General features: G+C 51.4%; 2 protein-coding genes across 2 annotated transcripts; both read left to right on the top strand.

The window, feature by feature from the left end:
* Positions 1–1,322: 1,322 nt before the first annotated feature.
* Positions 1,323–5,544, top strand: FOXG_06528 (uncharacterized protein; the record flags this gene model as incomplete). The annotated part of the gene is made up of 3 exons (XM_018385214.1): positions 1,323–3,754; positions 4,156–5,328; positions 5,502–5,544. 3 exons carry the CDS (start codon positions 1,323–1,325, stop codon positions 5,542–5,544), a joined length of 3,648 nt encoding a protein of 1,215 aa, XP_018242454.1.
* A 5,793-nt stretch (positions 5,545–11,337) lies between these two features.
* Positions 11,338–13,105, top strand: FOXG_06527 (uncharacterized protein; the record flags this gene model as incomplete). The annotated part of the gene is made up of 1 exon (XM_018385213.1): positions 11,338–13,105. The coding sequence occupies exon 1, from the start codon at positions 11,444–11,446 to the stop codon at positions 13,103–13,105; it is 1,662 nt and encodes a 553-aa protein (XP_018242453.1). The 5' UTR covers positions 11,338–11,443.
* Positions 13,106–15,028: the final 1,923 nt, after the last annotated feature.

Genomic DNA, 15,028 nt, shown 5'->3' with positions numbered 1-15,028 from the left:
TTCGATTCTAGATATGTATAAGGGGGTTTGTGATAAATCTTTTGATGGGAAAGAAGCCTATCATGTACTTCCATCGGGAACGCGGCCCATTCCCGCTTCTCCACCAATCACCTCATCCCAACCATCCTTGTCTGCTACCTACATCCCTATTGTCCGTCCCATTTTATGTAATCGCGGACGCGCTGTTGCGATCAGAGCCCCACTGAGAATGATCTACATGGTAATCCACAATGCCGAGATCCATAAGGCTGCAATGACGGAAAAGGGGGCCCAATAGATGGACGGGTCCGTACACTCACGGGTCCCCCATTAGTCAGCATAACCCTAACCCTCTGCCTTGCTGCTTTATCTTTTTATGGGCTACTTCTATATCGTAACGGACAGGACCCTGCACCTCTTCTGTGGCCTTGTATATGACACTTGCTACATGTAGGTAGTCTTTTTGCTAGCTTATCTTGCGGCTTATCTTGTCGCCCGTCTTGCTGCTTGTCTTGCCCTTTGCCATGCTCCTTGTCTTGTCGCTTGTTTTGTGGTCTGGCGTGAGCCTCGTCGTGTGGTTCGTCTTGCGTTTCGTCTTGCCGCTTGTCTTGTGGTTTGCGTTGGGGCTCATGATTGTGTTGACAAAATCGAGCTTCAGTTCGATGTTTGAGAAGCCAATTTCCACTCCATTCTTCCTTGGCTACTATTGAAAATTGGCAGCCTGTGCGAAATCGATTACATGCGTAGGTAATTGTAAGTCGACCAGAACTTTCTGTAGTTGATCTTCTGGTTATAAATTTATAGCCTCCGATTGCTGCCCAGATGTTGAGATCTCGAATAAGATCTTCTTGTGATGAATACCACTGCTGAGGAGGAAGAGAGTTCATTTGTTAATAGTAGTAAGCAAGGATAGATATGATGAGATGTTAGGCGGTGAAGCTAATTTTACATCATTATTCCAGCTCCAGATTCAACTGAAAGAGGACTTTGACGCGTCTTGATTGGGCCGTCATCCCTGTTTTCCTCTTTCACTTGAAAGGGGCTACTTGGCGAGACTGCCGCGACTCCACTTTCAGCGATGGTAGGGGCGCTTTATCATATCATTGGTGCTCTGGTCCTAACCCTGGACGGTTCTTATAGAGTTTGAGGTGGTAGCTCAAAGCTTCGCAGCGTGTGTAATACATGTAATATAAATAAAGTTTGATTACGGAATTCCACGTGAACAGCGCGTCTTTGACGCGCGCTTCTAGGACAGGTCCAAACTTTATAAAGAGAATAGCCCTCAATGTTCTTCGAAGGCAACTTGCAGTAAATGAAGACTAAGTCTTGAGTTGCGAGACAGGATGGAAACGCCAGAATTACATATGGGGAGCAGTCCCCATAGCCGTGCCGGAGTTATCAACCCCAACGAGACGACACCATGGCTCCGACATACACGCTGGCCTGACCTATTCCGTAATCGATCACTCGAAGTTATCAGCACAACAGCACAACAGCCCGACTTCGTCCAAGGCCAAGATTATCTACTTGGCAAATGGAAGGAAAGTTCGGTCGAAAGCTCTGCTGAGGCCGAAGCTCAGCTACGCATCTTACTACACGGTGTTGATATCATGTTCAATTGTGTGATGGCTACAATGGCCCGCACGTCATACACATCTCGCTGCTGGCTCAATACGTATTCGAGAAATGACTTTTGGCCACATCCATTCCGAGCTGTGTTGTGCTTAAAAAGATATATTTCCGTCTGGAAGCGATTAATATGCTTCGTCTTTCGGGTTTTGGGATTCAAGGAACGACAGCGTCAACAGCTCTACAATTTCAAACTGGGACTGAAAGAAGAAAAGATGATGCATTACATCTTATTTCTTGCGAGTCAACTTCCGAGTCGTGAGCAAGGCCACTCCCGCAGGCAACCTGTTGAGGACGATGTATTAAGTCAAGCAAGCAGTGATGAGAGCGATGGGGAGACAGATTTTGAAGAAGACGCGAGCATTGGAATAGATGATAGCTCACAGTATCAGTCCGAATTCCTCTTACCATCCAGGCCTTGGCTGGAGTTATCAGAAGCTTTGTTCCAGCTCTCAATGATGTTCTGGACACATCAGGACCCCGCTGGAGACATGTCGTCTTCTGTTATTATATATTATACTGCTGTTATGGGGATTCAAAGACGGTCCATGTCTTATTACCCAGCTCACAACTCTACAGGCGGGCTAGCGGCACTTATGTGGGTTGGACGTGCACTCTTTTTGGAGTATGCTCTTCCTCTATATAGCTACACTACCCTTGCGTACCACTGGTCATCCCGAGATCAATACCACTCCCAACCAGAGCGGCTCGAAGCAATCCGTCAAAGATATCTTGTACGAGGCTGCTACACACCTTTCGGAGAACTCATTGAACTGAAGGCGTTTGCCAAGTCTATTGTGAGACTGGAGGGCATGCCCGGTAACCTCTCCTGGGCTCCTGATGGCCGGTCGTTTGTGGTGGGCAATGACAAAGAAGTAAAACTCTCCGACTTCTGCAAAACTTACCATAAGGCCATAGCACTGGTCGAGGAGCAGGTCGAAGAAATGATGCTGGGCTTAGAGCCGAATTTCAATGTTGATGTCGTCAGGGATGATCTGAATTGTCGAAAGGCCGGCTGGTCTTTCTTACAAAAGCCTGAGAACAAGCTATCAGATGCACGGGAGATGCTGATAAACAAGCTTCGCACGTCTCAATTCCGTGGCAAACCCTTTGCAACTGCATCTCATTGGTGTCCAGACACATGTCTAGCATACTTGAATCTTGGCCTCGATCTCAACAAATCGGCTTTCGCTGCGTTACAGATATCAGGCGGGTTGCCAGGCCGTGGCAGTGAAGTAACTAGCATTCGTTGCGTCAATACCGAGCTTACTATGCGCAATGTTTTTTTCTACGGGGGAAGGATGATAATCGTGATAAATTACAACAAGGCAAGAGCATCGAACAACTATTCTTTTTACATTGTTCGATATCTTCCGGCAAATCTCAGTCTAAGCTTATTGAAGTATCTTGCTATGATCCGGCCTACGATTGATTTCTTGTCAACGGCCTTGAAGATGCCTCATTACAAATGTAATGAGTTTCTCTTTCAAGATCCCTCCGGGAGGCAAAAGCATTTAAGCTCGGCTCAGGCTTCGGGCATTCTCAAATACTTGACTCGAGATCTCGTCACACCATGGACCCTCTTCTTATATAGGCAAGCATCCCTGGCAATTTCGAAGCGGTATATCAGCAAGCTCGTGGAAAAAAGAAACTATTACTACCCAACCAGCGCGGACGATCCGATACGGATGTTCGCGGCAGGAGCTGGCCATCACCCTCGAATGCTGTTAACAGCTTATGCTATCGATAAGGCTCTACCATCTCGGCTGCAACCGGAGCTTCTCGAAATGTACTATCGCCTTTCCACAATGTGGCAGGACTGGAATGTCCAATATTACCGTGATAATTGCCAAGCTCAGGATAAGGAACCCTGCAAGTCTCTCAATGTCACACTGCATACGTGGAAGAGAGCCTCAAGCCCTGAGAGTCCTGAAAGAGCTCCTAAGAGGGTCAAGACAGCTTTGGGTGGTGAAAATACAAACGATCTCTCCGAGGGGTTTCTCTACAACTGCCAGTACCAGATTCTAATATGCATCACATGCGGTTCGATGGTTCAGCCAGGGACCAGGCCGTTATACAGCCACTTGAACACTATCCACCAGATCACAGGCGCAGCCTGCAAGACATTGATAGAAAGGTTCAGCCAGTATGAGCTTTGTCGCTTTTCTCAATTGTGCATACCGAACCAAAAGGTTGCCCAGATTCAAGGTTTACCAGTATATAAAGGGTTTCGGTGTAATATTTGTCCTTATACGGCAGGACCTTCACGATTCACAACATCTTCGGACAAGATTAGGGATCATATATCAAGCCATAAGATAGGAATGACGCCAATGCGAGCGGAAGAGTTGCGGAAATTCGAGTCCTGTTATATGCAGACCTTCTGCTCCGCCAAAGGAAGAATTAGATATTTCGAGATTGACCCCATCTAATACTCAAAATTAGATAGGCCTATATTATTTCTATTCATACAAGTACTTGTTCCTGTGAAGAATAATTCAGTAGTTAGAATGGAGATTGTAATCATGAGTATATGCTGGCCTGTAGTAAAGGGGCTGACAAGGCGGTAAAGCGGTGCACATGGCGCGAACCAGGGAACTTCAACAGCAATCTATCGGCACTCACCTGGACCGCCCAGCTCATCCTGTTCGACTTCGTGTGCTTCCAGAAGCAGGACGACGAAGACGGAATCCCCGATCTGCTGGATCAAATGTGCAAGAAGTACTTTCAGCAGATGGCGGAGACACCTTTCGGACATGTACTGCAATGGAGGCTATATCTCTTTGCGGCCTCCCGCACCAGTCTTACCAAGCACCAAGCCCGCTGGTCCCTTGATGGGGAAACGGTCGACTATATGGGGACGAAACTACACATGGAACAAGTGACACAGCTGGTCGAGTCTGAGTTCCGCCAGGCGCACTCGCTTCTGTATGATGAGCTCTTGTTTAGAATGAGGGATGTTGCTCCGATCGAGGCATGGAGGCTGCACGACGATCTAAATGTAGACGACTACGGCGCTTCGTGGTTGACAGACGAGAGGAATCGCGAGATACTGGTGGGGACGCATGACGCCCTGCTCCGACAGATCGAAGAGAGGGCGGATCTACGGCAGGTATTCGTGCGGCTGGATCCAAACGGTGGGGTTCGCCTCTGCCCCAAGGCGATAGCTATCTATGAGGCGCATGTTCAGGAGTTCCTCAAGAGGATACTGGCACCCATCTCGGTTCCCTCGGGCCCTCCATTACGCTCCCCAGAACTACTCTCCATCACGTACATCAACACGGGTGCCCGCCGCCGATCGGTATTTCTATGGGAGAAGATGGTCATGATATATATACAATACAGTAAAAGCCAGGAACAGACCGGGGAGGAGAAGGATAACATCAGGTTCCTACCCCCGGCTGTTGGAAACCTCCTCTTGACATATCTCGCGTTCGTGCTGCCCTTGCGTCAGGCCTTTCTACGTCAGAGCAAGCCGGGGGCTCTACTTTCGCCATACCTATGGTCAAAGCTTGGTGGCGAGGTCTGGAGGGACGGTATGGTCTCATCCTGCCTCCGGAGGGCATGTATACGGGCAGAGGTGCCCCAGTTCCAGGTGGCATGGTGGCGCCAAGTTGCTGCTTCTATTACAAAGGAGAAGTTCAGCGCCAGGGAGCAGGCTAATTTCGACATGGGTGAGATCGCGGCATCTGAAGAAGTTGAGGATGAAGCGGATCTTGCGTACCTTACCGGGATGAGCAATCATAGTTTCCGGACATTTAACTATAGCTATGCCGGCAGCACGACCTTGACCGTGACAAGCTCACTTCACCGTGCCTACCGAGCGTCTCAAAGCTGGCGGTCTCTGTTATGTTATGTTATGTTATGTATATTTTTCGTCCGGGGGGCCGTAGGCCCCGAAAGTCCCCTAATGGGGCACAGGACGTGCTGGGCTAGGGAAAATCGGATCTATCTAAACGCTAAGTACAGAAAGCCAAGTACAGAAAGCCATTGGTTACGGGAGATTAGTCATTCGCGATGCGAAATTAGACACCCCCCTCGAAATCCAATTTCTACGAACGCGTCGACAGATTACACACTATCCAGCATATCATCGGCACAAATGGCGCATCGTACCGAGCCTGTTACCCGTCAGCGGGATGACCAGGCGTGGCTGCAAAATTGCAGCCGTTCATCAGTCCTGATGTCAGAGAAGCTGAGATCAGCTTGTGCACGCGGCAGCTCGGGACTGCCTCAAATGTTCTCCGCCAGATGAAGGGCGCAGCGACACCCTTCACCCGGCCATGAATATGTATGAGAGAGAAAGGTGACAAAGGAAATATGAAAGGATAAAGAGGGAAGGAGAGTTGCGAGTGCCTCTCGGGTCGCGGTCGCCTAATAGCGAGGACAAATCTTTCCAAAGAACGCGCTGTTCTTGGACAAGTCGACAAATTTGGTGGTCTCTTCCCATTGTAAGGTTGACCGCTGCATTCGGTGAGGGTGCGAGCCTCATACGATGGCGCGGTGGCACCTTTCTGCAGTAGAAGATGTGATCCGGTGCTTTGCGTCGGCCGCATGAGCAGACCAGGCGTGCATCGTCGTGGTCGAATCTCTCGTGGTACGCAGCGAAGTCTCCATGGAGGGATCTCGCTGCCAGCAGATGGTGCAAGGCTACACGCGGGAGTGATAGCTCCGGCGGGCAGCCTATAGTCGCCTTGAGATTGAGTCTCTTGTACTGCTCAGGAGCGGAAGCGGACCACCATGCCTTGAATGTGTCCTTCGGTTTTTGTCTTGCGATCCTTCGTAGGTAAGCCAACGTTGAGCGAGCACCTTCGGGCTCGGGGAGTGATGATGCTGCTTTTGCCAGTTTGTCGGCCTGTTCGTTGCCAGGGATGTCAGTGTGTCCTGGTACCCAACGGACCTGGACGGCTCCATGCGATGTCACCAGAGCCTGGAACTCGAGAAAGATGTGTTGAGAGGAGTCGGATGGTGTGCCTTGCAGGCACGTGGCGGCCGCCAGGTTATCTAGGCAGATGAAAATGTTTTGTGTTGCTGATTCTCGCAGGTTTAGGGCAGCCTTGAGGCCCTCCAACGCCCCGGTAGCTTCAGCGTCGAAGACCTCAGCAGGTCCAAGGCGATCCGATCCATCAAAGATAGGCAAGTCGTCCTGGTGAATGGTGAAGCCGTAGCTTGCAACCCCTTTCTCGGACAGAGAGCCGTCCGAGTAGACGACCAAGGTGAGCGGGTCGAGTGACTTGACCCAGCGGAGGAAAGCCTCAGCTGTCTTCTCTTTCGATGCTGTCTGTAGTGGTGGCATCTGTTCTTGTTGGAAGCGTTTCTGGATGAGCTTGGGACGCGCGCACTGCCCGAGAAGCTCGTCTGTGCGTCGGAGACGTGTTCTAAAGCTGCTTTCTGCTTGTGCTTGGTATTTGCGCTTGATGAGATCATGGTAAGTAGGCTGACGCGGTGGCGCCGCTCTTCTCACAAGAGGATGGGTGTCGTCGAGTGATTTGAGTCGTGCGGGAGAACCTGAGTCGTCTGGCTTCGAGCAGTTGATCGACTGGTGGTATCCCACTTTCTCTGTGCGAGATGGTGATGGGTGTCGTTTTCCAGACGGGCACTATAGCTCTCATGGATTGATTCAAGGCTTTGTTCATTCTCTGTATGAGATGCTGGTTACTAGACGGTGTGTCTTTGTTGGGCTGGCTCCACCGCGGCCTGTTGGTGCCCGGGTACCACGCTTCAGATCCGTGGAGTAGCACCGGCTCAACACAAGCTCTGACGGCACCTCGCACGGCACTGGGAAGAGGGCCATGTATTGTGTTGGTGAGTCCTCGCAAGTGGTAGGCGACGGCCTTTGCCTTCGCCGCCCACTTCTCGACGTGGACGCGGAATGATAGTCTGCTGTCGAGCCAAATGCCAAGCCAGCGCAGAGCTAGCTCGGGGTGTTTCTCGACATCGCCGTGACGTACTGCCGGCGCGGTCCTGAGCTTACTGCGGGAGAAGTGCATCACTTCGGCCTTCTTTGGGTCGAAGGAGACGCCGTTTGCCGCGCCCCAACGCACCATCTCTGCGATGGAGCTGGATGCCATGGCAGTAGTCTCATCTACTGTGTCGCCTACGGACAGGATGGCCGTGTCGTCTGCATAGCCGAAGCGACCCCAGGGATTGCCTAGTCGATAGATTGGCTCAGTATAGAGTAGGAAGAGTATCGGCGATACCGGCGATCCCTGAGGGAGCCCGCACTGAAGGGGAGAAGAGGGCGTGACGGTATCCTGGTACCTGACACGCGCAGACCGGCCGCTCATGAAGGAGCCGGCCCAACGAGCCAAATAGTCAGGCCAGCCTTGCTCACGAAGGCGCAGGACGAGCCTGTTGCGCATGACAGTGTCAAAAGCACCTTGGACATCCATTGTGACTAGAGTCGCCACCTTCTTGCGTGCAAATGCTTCTTCGATATCATGGATCAGAGCTGTCACCAGGTCTGTCGCAGACCTCTTGGGAAGCGCTCCAGCTTGTTGCGGGTGAAGGACGCTGTAGTAAACGGCTGCCCAGGCTAGGCGGCGTGCAATCAGTCGCTCTAGTCCCTTGCCAAGGCAGGAGAGCAGCGAGATAGGCCGCCATGCCCGTGGCTCAGTGAGGTCTCTTCGCCCCGGTTTCGCGATCATGACCACCTCCGCCTCCTTGAATGGTTTCGGATGATGGCCTGCGGAAAGGCATCCTTCGAACAAGCGGCGGACATGTGTTCCGATGATGTGCCATACGGCTTGGAGAAGATTGACGGTGATGTTATCTGACCCTGGCGATGTATTGCCTGTCTGGATGGTCGCACACTGCGCCTCATCTAGCGAGACCCTGGGCGAGAAAGGAATCAACCTAGAAGGAGATACTGGTGTCCAAGCGTTTGCGATGTCGTCCTCCGCAGTTCTTCGTTCCAGCGTAGCCTGTCGGAGTGCGTTGGCTTTGTCCATCTGGGTTTCGTACACGACGTTGTCAACCTGCAAGGGCGGGGGCTGAAAGGCTCCAGGGGATTTCAACCATCGGACAGCTTTGAAAACAGCGCTACTGCTGGAGAAGTTGTCGATGAGGTTCCGCCAATACTGCCTCTTAGCCCGACGGACCACACGATGAAAGTCTCTTTTGGCGATCTGAACGTCCTGGTTGAAGCCGCAAGGGTAGCTTCTTCTGATGGCCCGGAAACCAGCCGCAGCGCAGGCGCACTCATCCGTCCACCAGGGGGCTGGGCGTCCGCCTTTCCGCGCGGGCCGGCCAGCTGCTTTCGCTGCTGATGTTAGTAGACTTACAAGTGAAGAAGCGAGCTCGTCCAGCTCCGCAGGGGTCGAATCTGTGAGGGGGATTTCCGTGGCTCCCAGTTCTACAATCTCGACGAATCGTTTAAGCTCGTCTTCCGTCTTAACTCGGATCTTGGCCGGCTGCATCGGAGTCGATCTGATGTCAGGGAAGGTCAAGCTGAGCGTGAAGTGGTCGGAGCTAGTGGCGAGGTGGTCCTCGACGGTAGCTTCGGCCAGCGGCAGGTTGGTGAATGCAAGATCGATTGTGTTGCCGTGCGGATTTGTCGGTATGTCTAGAGTATTGAGAAGGTTGAGGTCGTGCTCTGACGTCCAGTCTGCAATTTCTTGGCCGCGATTCGTAGCTTGGCCCGTCTACCAACTATGATGTCTGGCGTTGAAATCGCCAGCAACCACGCAGCGCTCCGGGACAGGCCATCGAAGTAGCGTGTTCAAGGCGTCCTTCTCGTCGTTCTGGCGATAAAAGTTGACTATCGTCATGCCGTTGACTGTGATCCAAAGAATGTCACGTGTCTCAAAGGGGCGAATCTGGTCAGCCAGAAGTCTTGGGTCTCGTCGAACATATGTCATCACTCTAGGCCGAGTGTCGTTGCTATTCCACATGTCGACTGGCGTGAACGTGTCGTACGCAGGATGTGTCTTGGTTAGGCAGCGGGCTTTAGTATGAGCTGTCCACGGCTCCTGCAGGAGTACAATGTCATATCGTTCGGAGTCGGCTAGCGCCAGGGCGCAGTCGTGGGCCGGAGGGATCTTGCCGACGTTGGCCTGGAAGACCTTGAGTGGCTTCTTATCGTTCTTTCGTGTCTGCGAGTACCTATTCCTGGTCATAGTCATGAGTACGGCTTGTCAGGATTATACGACGCTTCTTCTTCGGTGAGCTTAGTCCATGATGCTCAGGCTCCTCCTCTGCTTCGTAGGTAGCCCGGGGGGCTGTGGCCACCATGATGCACGAGGGTGCTCCCGACGCAGCTGGACTCGGAGCGTGAGCGTCTGGCTGTTCATCTAGTCCGATGTCGCCCCTTCGCAGCTCAGCCGCTCCTTGTTGGGTTTCCATATGCGTCTCTAGTTGTGTTTCTGAATATCGTTGTCGGTATGTTTCCGCGCCCACCATTCGGACGTGTTCTCGTTGTTCTTTGGTAAGCCGGCGAAGGACGCCGCGTACTTTCTTCGGCCGAGCTGGGCACTTACTAAGGCTGGCCTCGTGGGGCCCTAAGCAGTTGACGCACTGTTCTGGTGCAGCACAGCCGTCTGCGATATGGTCAGTCTTGCCACAGCGTCGGCAGACTGGCTGTCTACGGCAGTTGCGGGCAAAGTGGTAGCCCCAGCACGTTTTGCACTGTTTAGGTTGGACGGTTTTGTCTATGAGTCTGGCTGCACGGCTGCCAAAGAGGGACCAGAATCTCTTGGTGGGCTTGAGAAAGGACACAAGTAGAGTCTTGGTCAAGGGATTATCCGAGAATTGTCTCCCAGTACATACATCAACGGGCTTGAGCCCTGTCTGGATTTCTATCTCATCGCTGACAACGCTGTCACTATCCACCTCATTGCCGCGAAAGTCGGTCAGTCTTCTGGGAAAGTCTGAGACCACATAAGTGTGCCATTCTTTGTTCGTTTCTACTGCCATAGCTCCCAGCTCAGCCGCCCACTCGGCCCGCTTCTCTACGAGAAAGTCGCGCGTTTCGAGGTCGGCAGCCAGGATGGCCCATCCTGATCTGACTTCAAACACCTGTCGGATCTTGTCTGAGACGGCGCCGAGTTTTTCCCGGATCAGGGTCCGGATTGCATAGCCACTATGGGTCCTGGCCGGAGCTCCGGCTTCTAGACGGATGAAGACATGGAGGTCTTGTCGGGGTGGAGCGATGGTCGATTGTTGCCCTTGGCGATGAAGTGGGTCAGATTGTCGGTGTTGTTGTTGATGTTGGGGAGTTGGGCGGGCGCGGTCAGTGGGGAGCGAGGCGGCGACGCTGCTGTAGGTAGGCTTAGAAGCTGGTGCAACGCCGGAAAGCTCTTGTTTCCAAATGCCGAGGAAGCTGTCGGCGAATTGCCGAGCGAAACGTCGCTGCGGTCCAGCGGTGAATTGCTGAGCGGCTTCTTCAAACTTGGCGCAGAAGGCCTGGAAAACTATCAGCTTGGCGTTGTACTCTTCCACGCGCTCGCGGGCGAGGTCATTGGCCGATTTGATAATAGAGATTGGCTGATCATAGATCGATGTGGGGTTGGCACGCTCAGCTCCTTCCGCAGCTGCAGCAGTGGTGGCGGCGTTGAGTGGTGAGGACGGTGTCTGCGCCGTCCGCCCGAGTCCGGGTGAAACACCAACGGGACCGTTGACGATTGCAGGGCTGTTTTGCAGGAGAGCTGCACGGGCTTCTCGGTTTAGATTGGCGGGAGTGTGGATCCCGAGATCAAAGCGATCCGAGACAGCGGGCGGGCTCGTCATGGACGAGGCCATCGCCGCGGCTTGCGGCTGCGCGAAGCGCAGGTTGGGTCGTTTGTTGTGCGCTTGTTAAGGATCTTGGTGCAGACAAGGTCACTTTCTTAACACTGGTATGCCAAGAAAGTGTGATGACAAAGGAAGGTGCTGGCGGTCTCTGTTTCGGATCGATCAAGTGCTCCAGGGTAAGCGGCCCCCTGCCGTATCGGATACACAAGCGCAAGGGCTACTCAATGCTTGCAAGAAGGTACGGTTTCGTGCAAGGCCGGCTGCCAAAGAAGATGGAATCATCGCGGCCGCCCGTAGGCTGCATAACGACCCAGAGCTACAGTTGCGTCGCCCTGGTCAGCGGGATGCCATGCTCGGGTTCTTCCTCAACCTATTCCTCGCTTCGGGATTGCCGATAATGACAAAGATCGCGCTGATCTGGTCTGTCTGTGGTCTCCTCGCTACTACAATCACCGTCTTGGCTACTAGCGCCCCTGACTTCCAGCCCGCTAGTTTTGTCTTCGGAGAATTCATCAACTCCACTGGTTGGCCTGGTGGTGTCGCGTTCCTCTTGGGCTTGCTGCAGGGTGGTCGCTCGAAGAAATCAACCCCCATCGTTGTTGTATCGGCCGAGGCAGCTTGTACAGAGGCGTTCCTAGAGTATGCCAACCGACTGTCTGATAGACAGTGTCTAGATCGGATCGTGATCGATGAATGCCATCTCACGATCACAGCAAGCTGTTACCGACGAAGTATGTCGCAGCTAGCATGGCACGTACGGCAGATTCGTACACAGACTGTCTGGCTGACAGCGACACTACCACCAATCTATCAAGAGCTTTTCTTCGAGCACAATAAGCTCGTGCGGCCGCATATCGTCAGAGAGTCAACAAATCGTCCTAACATCCGATACATCGTCCAGCAAGAACGTGGGCTAGGCAATCTATGTGAGCAGGCAGCTTGTCTTGTACAGTCTTGCTGGACCCGGACAGACCTGTTCAAGAGCGAGCGGGACCAGGTCATTATATACTGTCCGACGAAGGATCTCGTGGCAGAGCTTGCTGACATGCTCGGCTGTCCGTCCTACACAGCCGAGTCCGGCACAGAAGAAGAGAAGATGGCGATCATAGAGCGATGGCTAACGGCAGCCGATTCGCCTATCATCGTGGCGACGTCAGCGCTGGGTCCTGGGTTTGACTACCCTCATATTCGATTGGTCATTCACGTCGATGCCCCGAGCCTTCTGACGGATTTCTCTCAGGAGTCAGGTAGAGCGGGTCGGGATGGCGAAGTAGCCGAGTCGATCGTTTTACTTAGTGCAGCCTGGCAGCCGCAGTTAGGTCGACCTGTAGCAGCAGACAAAGAGGCCATGCAACTGTATCTTTTGCAGGAATACTGCTCGCGCGGGGTCTTGAGCCAATTCCTTGATAGCAAACCTGACTGGCGGTGGTGCATGGAGGGCGATGAGCTCTGTAGCGTTTGTCCCGAGCATCATGCGCAATGCCGACCGCCTACCCTAGAGTTCCATCTACCACGGCCCCTACGTGATGAGACTGAAGCCGGACAGGACGGGGACAACTCATGCCAATACCCAGATATGGTAATGCCTCTATGCTTTGGCGCATTTAGTCGACCAGGCCGTACTAAATGGTTCTTGAAGCATTTTAACCAGTCATTTAAGACATGCCAGGAATACATGTTGTGGCTTGGTAAAGGTGCCTCTCTTGGCGGTAGTCGATGTGTGAACGCCAACTGTGTAGCTGCTCTTTTACTGGGAGAATTGGAGTAGGGAGACGGGAAGGAGAAGTATTACTGTTATTTGTAGTACATCCTTATTATTATCATATGAGACCATGCATTTATCATTAAGAGAGTGAGTATAAGTACTAAAATACATTTAGAGGATAAAGTTTTAATTCTCTTTAGGAAAAATAACTAATAATTATATAAAAAAGTAAAGCTCTAGCCAGTTACCACATAAAGGTATTAAATAGATGCAGTTATTATTATTTAACTACTACTAACAGTTTAGGAGAGAGTTAATACTAGTTAATATAACCTTAACCCTAACCCTGAGGCAAAAGGTTGATTTTTCTTTAAACCGGGAAGTTAAGAGACTAGTGGGTGTTTTGAGGAGTTATACCGGTCTTATGACAGAAGGTAAAGTTTTTATATTAATAAGAAAGTTAAGAGGGTAGAGTGTAAGCATAGGTCAAGAGTTAAGAGGGTTATTGATAATGATTTACCCGTTACCCTAACCCTAACCCTAAAGCAAAACCTCAAATTTTCGTTTGATCAGGGAAGGTAAGAGGCTAGCGGGTGATTGAGAGAGTTAGGCGAAGGACAAGGACAGACTGGTTGGCTGTTGTGCTAAGCCTGAGCTAGAACTTAGACGAACAAAACCTTGACGGTAGCCTTTACCCGTGAGTGTAACCCTAACCCTACTCAAGAATTATCAGTAGAAACGCATTGCGTTTCCTGTTTTTGACCAATCACCGTCTATTATCTTGGCCCCGTATTTCCCTGATGGAAACGCACTGCGTTTCTCGTACGGCACTAATGAAATCAGAAAACCTAAAACACGAAACGTGTCGCGTTTCCGTCGGTTGACCCTTGTCAAGTTCTATTGGTAGCGACAGTGTACGTCTTCCATCCAAAGATATCGAAGATTCTTTAAGTCACATACCCTGTACTCCGTACAGTCATCTGCGTTCGGGGTGTGCCGCATCAGTGGAAACCCTTGTGTCACGTGTAATCTAATGGAAATCAGGCTGCATCATGATAAGCACTTGTGCGGGAACGGTATGCTCTCCATATTGTCTCTTCTCTCTTTTGCCATAAGTAGAGCAATAACAGTGCGCTTCATAAAGTGCAACTGTTAGTTATATAGATGTCTGAGGTCATTTGAAAAGGGAAGCAATAGCATATTCTCGACTAATGTCGACAAAGAGCCATCCTTGAATCGTAGCACTCAAACCTTGAAAGTTGGCAGTCCTTTCCTCAATTAAGCGCCCGACATGGCGGGGTAGTAAGACATGTGAGATGGACAGCAGGCAACAAGCTCAATGATAAGGACGGATAAATGCGGCTGCAAGTCCGTCGTCATTTAGCGCCCGTCAGTTGTGGGGAGCTGAAAAGCCAACCTCGCAATATTAGACTCGTTTAGTCAAGATCAGCCCGCCCTGATGTAGATCCTTGAGCGGCGACCGGAAGTGGAACCTAAGCGGTAAATTGTGCTGCCTTGGTCAACTGGATATCACCCCGCCAGCCAATCATAGCCCAACCTCGGATGGAAGAGCCTACTGATGACCCTTGGGTTTAAAGCCATCGGGAACTCTTTAGTTAGTGCGGCTGATGAATCAAGACTATCGATTCTCACCATGAGGCCTTCTGCTGCAGATGGTCATTGGCTTAGGTACCAAGATATCAACCAGCATCAATTGAAAATGTCATGTCAGCCTCACCGGACGAACGGAAGCGTATCCATCTGCGAGAAAAAAACACGTAATGATAAACAACAGATGAGGTGCTAGAAGGGGCATGCAGCATATCAGAAGAAAGAATCCCTGTTATTGATGTAAAATATGACGAATATTAGTCTGTATCATCGCAATCTCTTACGTGGCGTAGATGTGTTCTCCATGTTGTCTCTTTTCTCTTCTTTTGAGAGCAGTGCAGTCACATTATGATTCGTTGAAATATAATTGTTGGC

The sequence above is a fragment of the Fusarium oxysporum genome, chromosome 3 (assembly GCF_000149955.1).
Source record: "Fusarium oxysporum f. sp. lycopersici 4287 chromosome 3, whole genome shotgun sequence".
Taxonomy (NCBI): domain Eukaryota; kingdom Fungi; phylum Ascomycota; class Sordariomycetes; order Hypocreales; family Nectriaceae; genus Fusarium; species Fusarium oxysporum.
The sequence above is the reverse complement of the archived record's forward strand: the minus strand, read 5'-3'. Positions and strand labels throughout refer to the sequence as shown.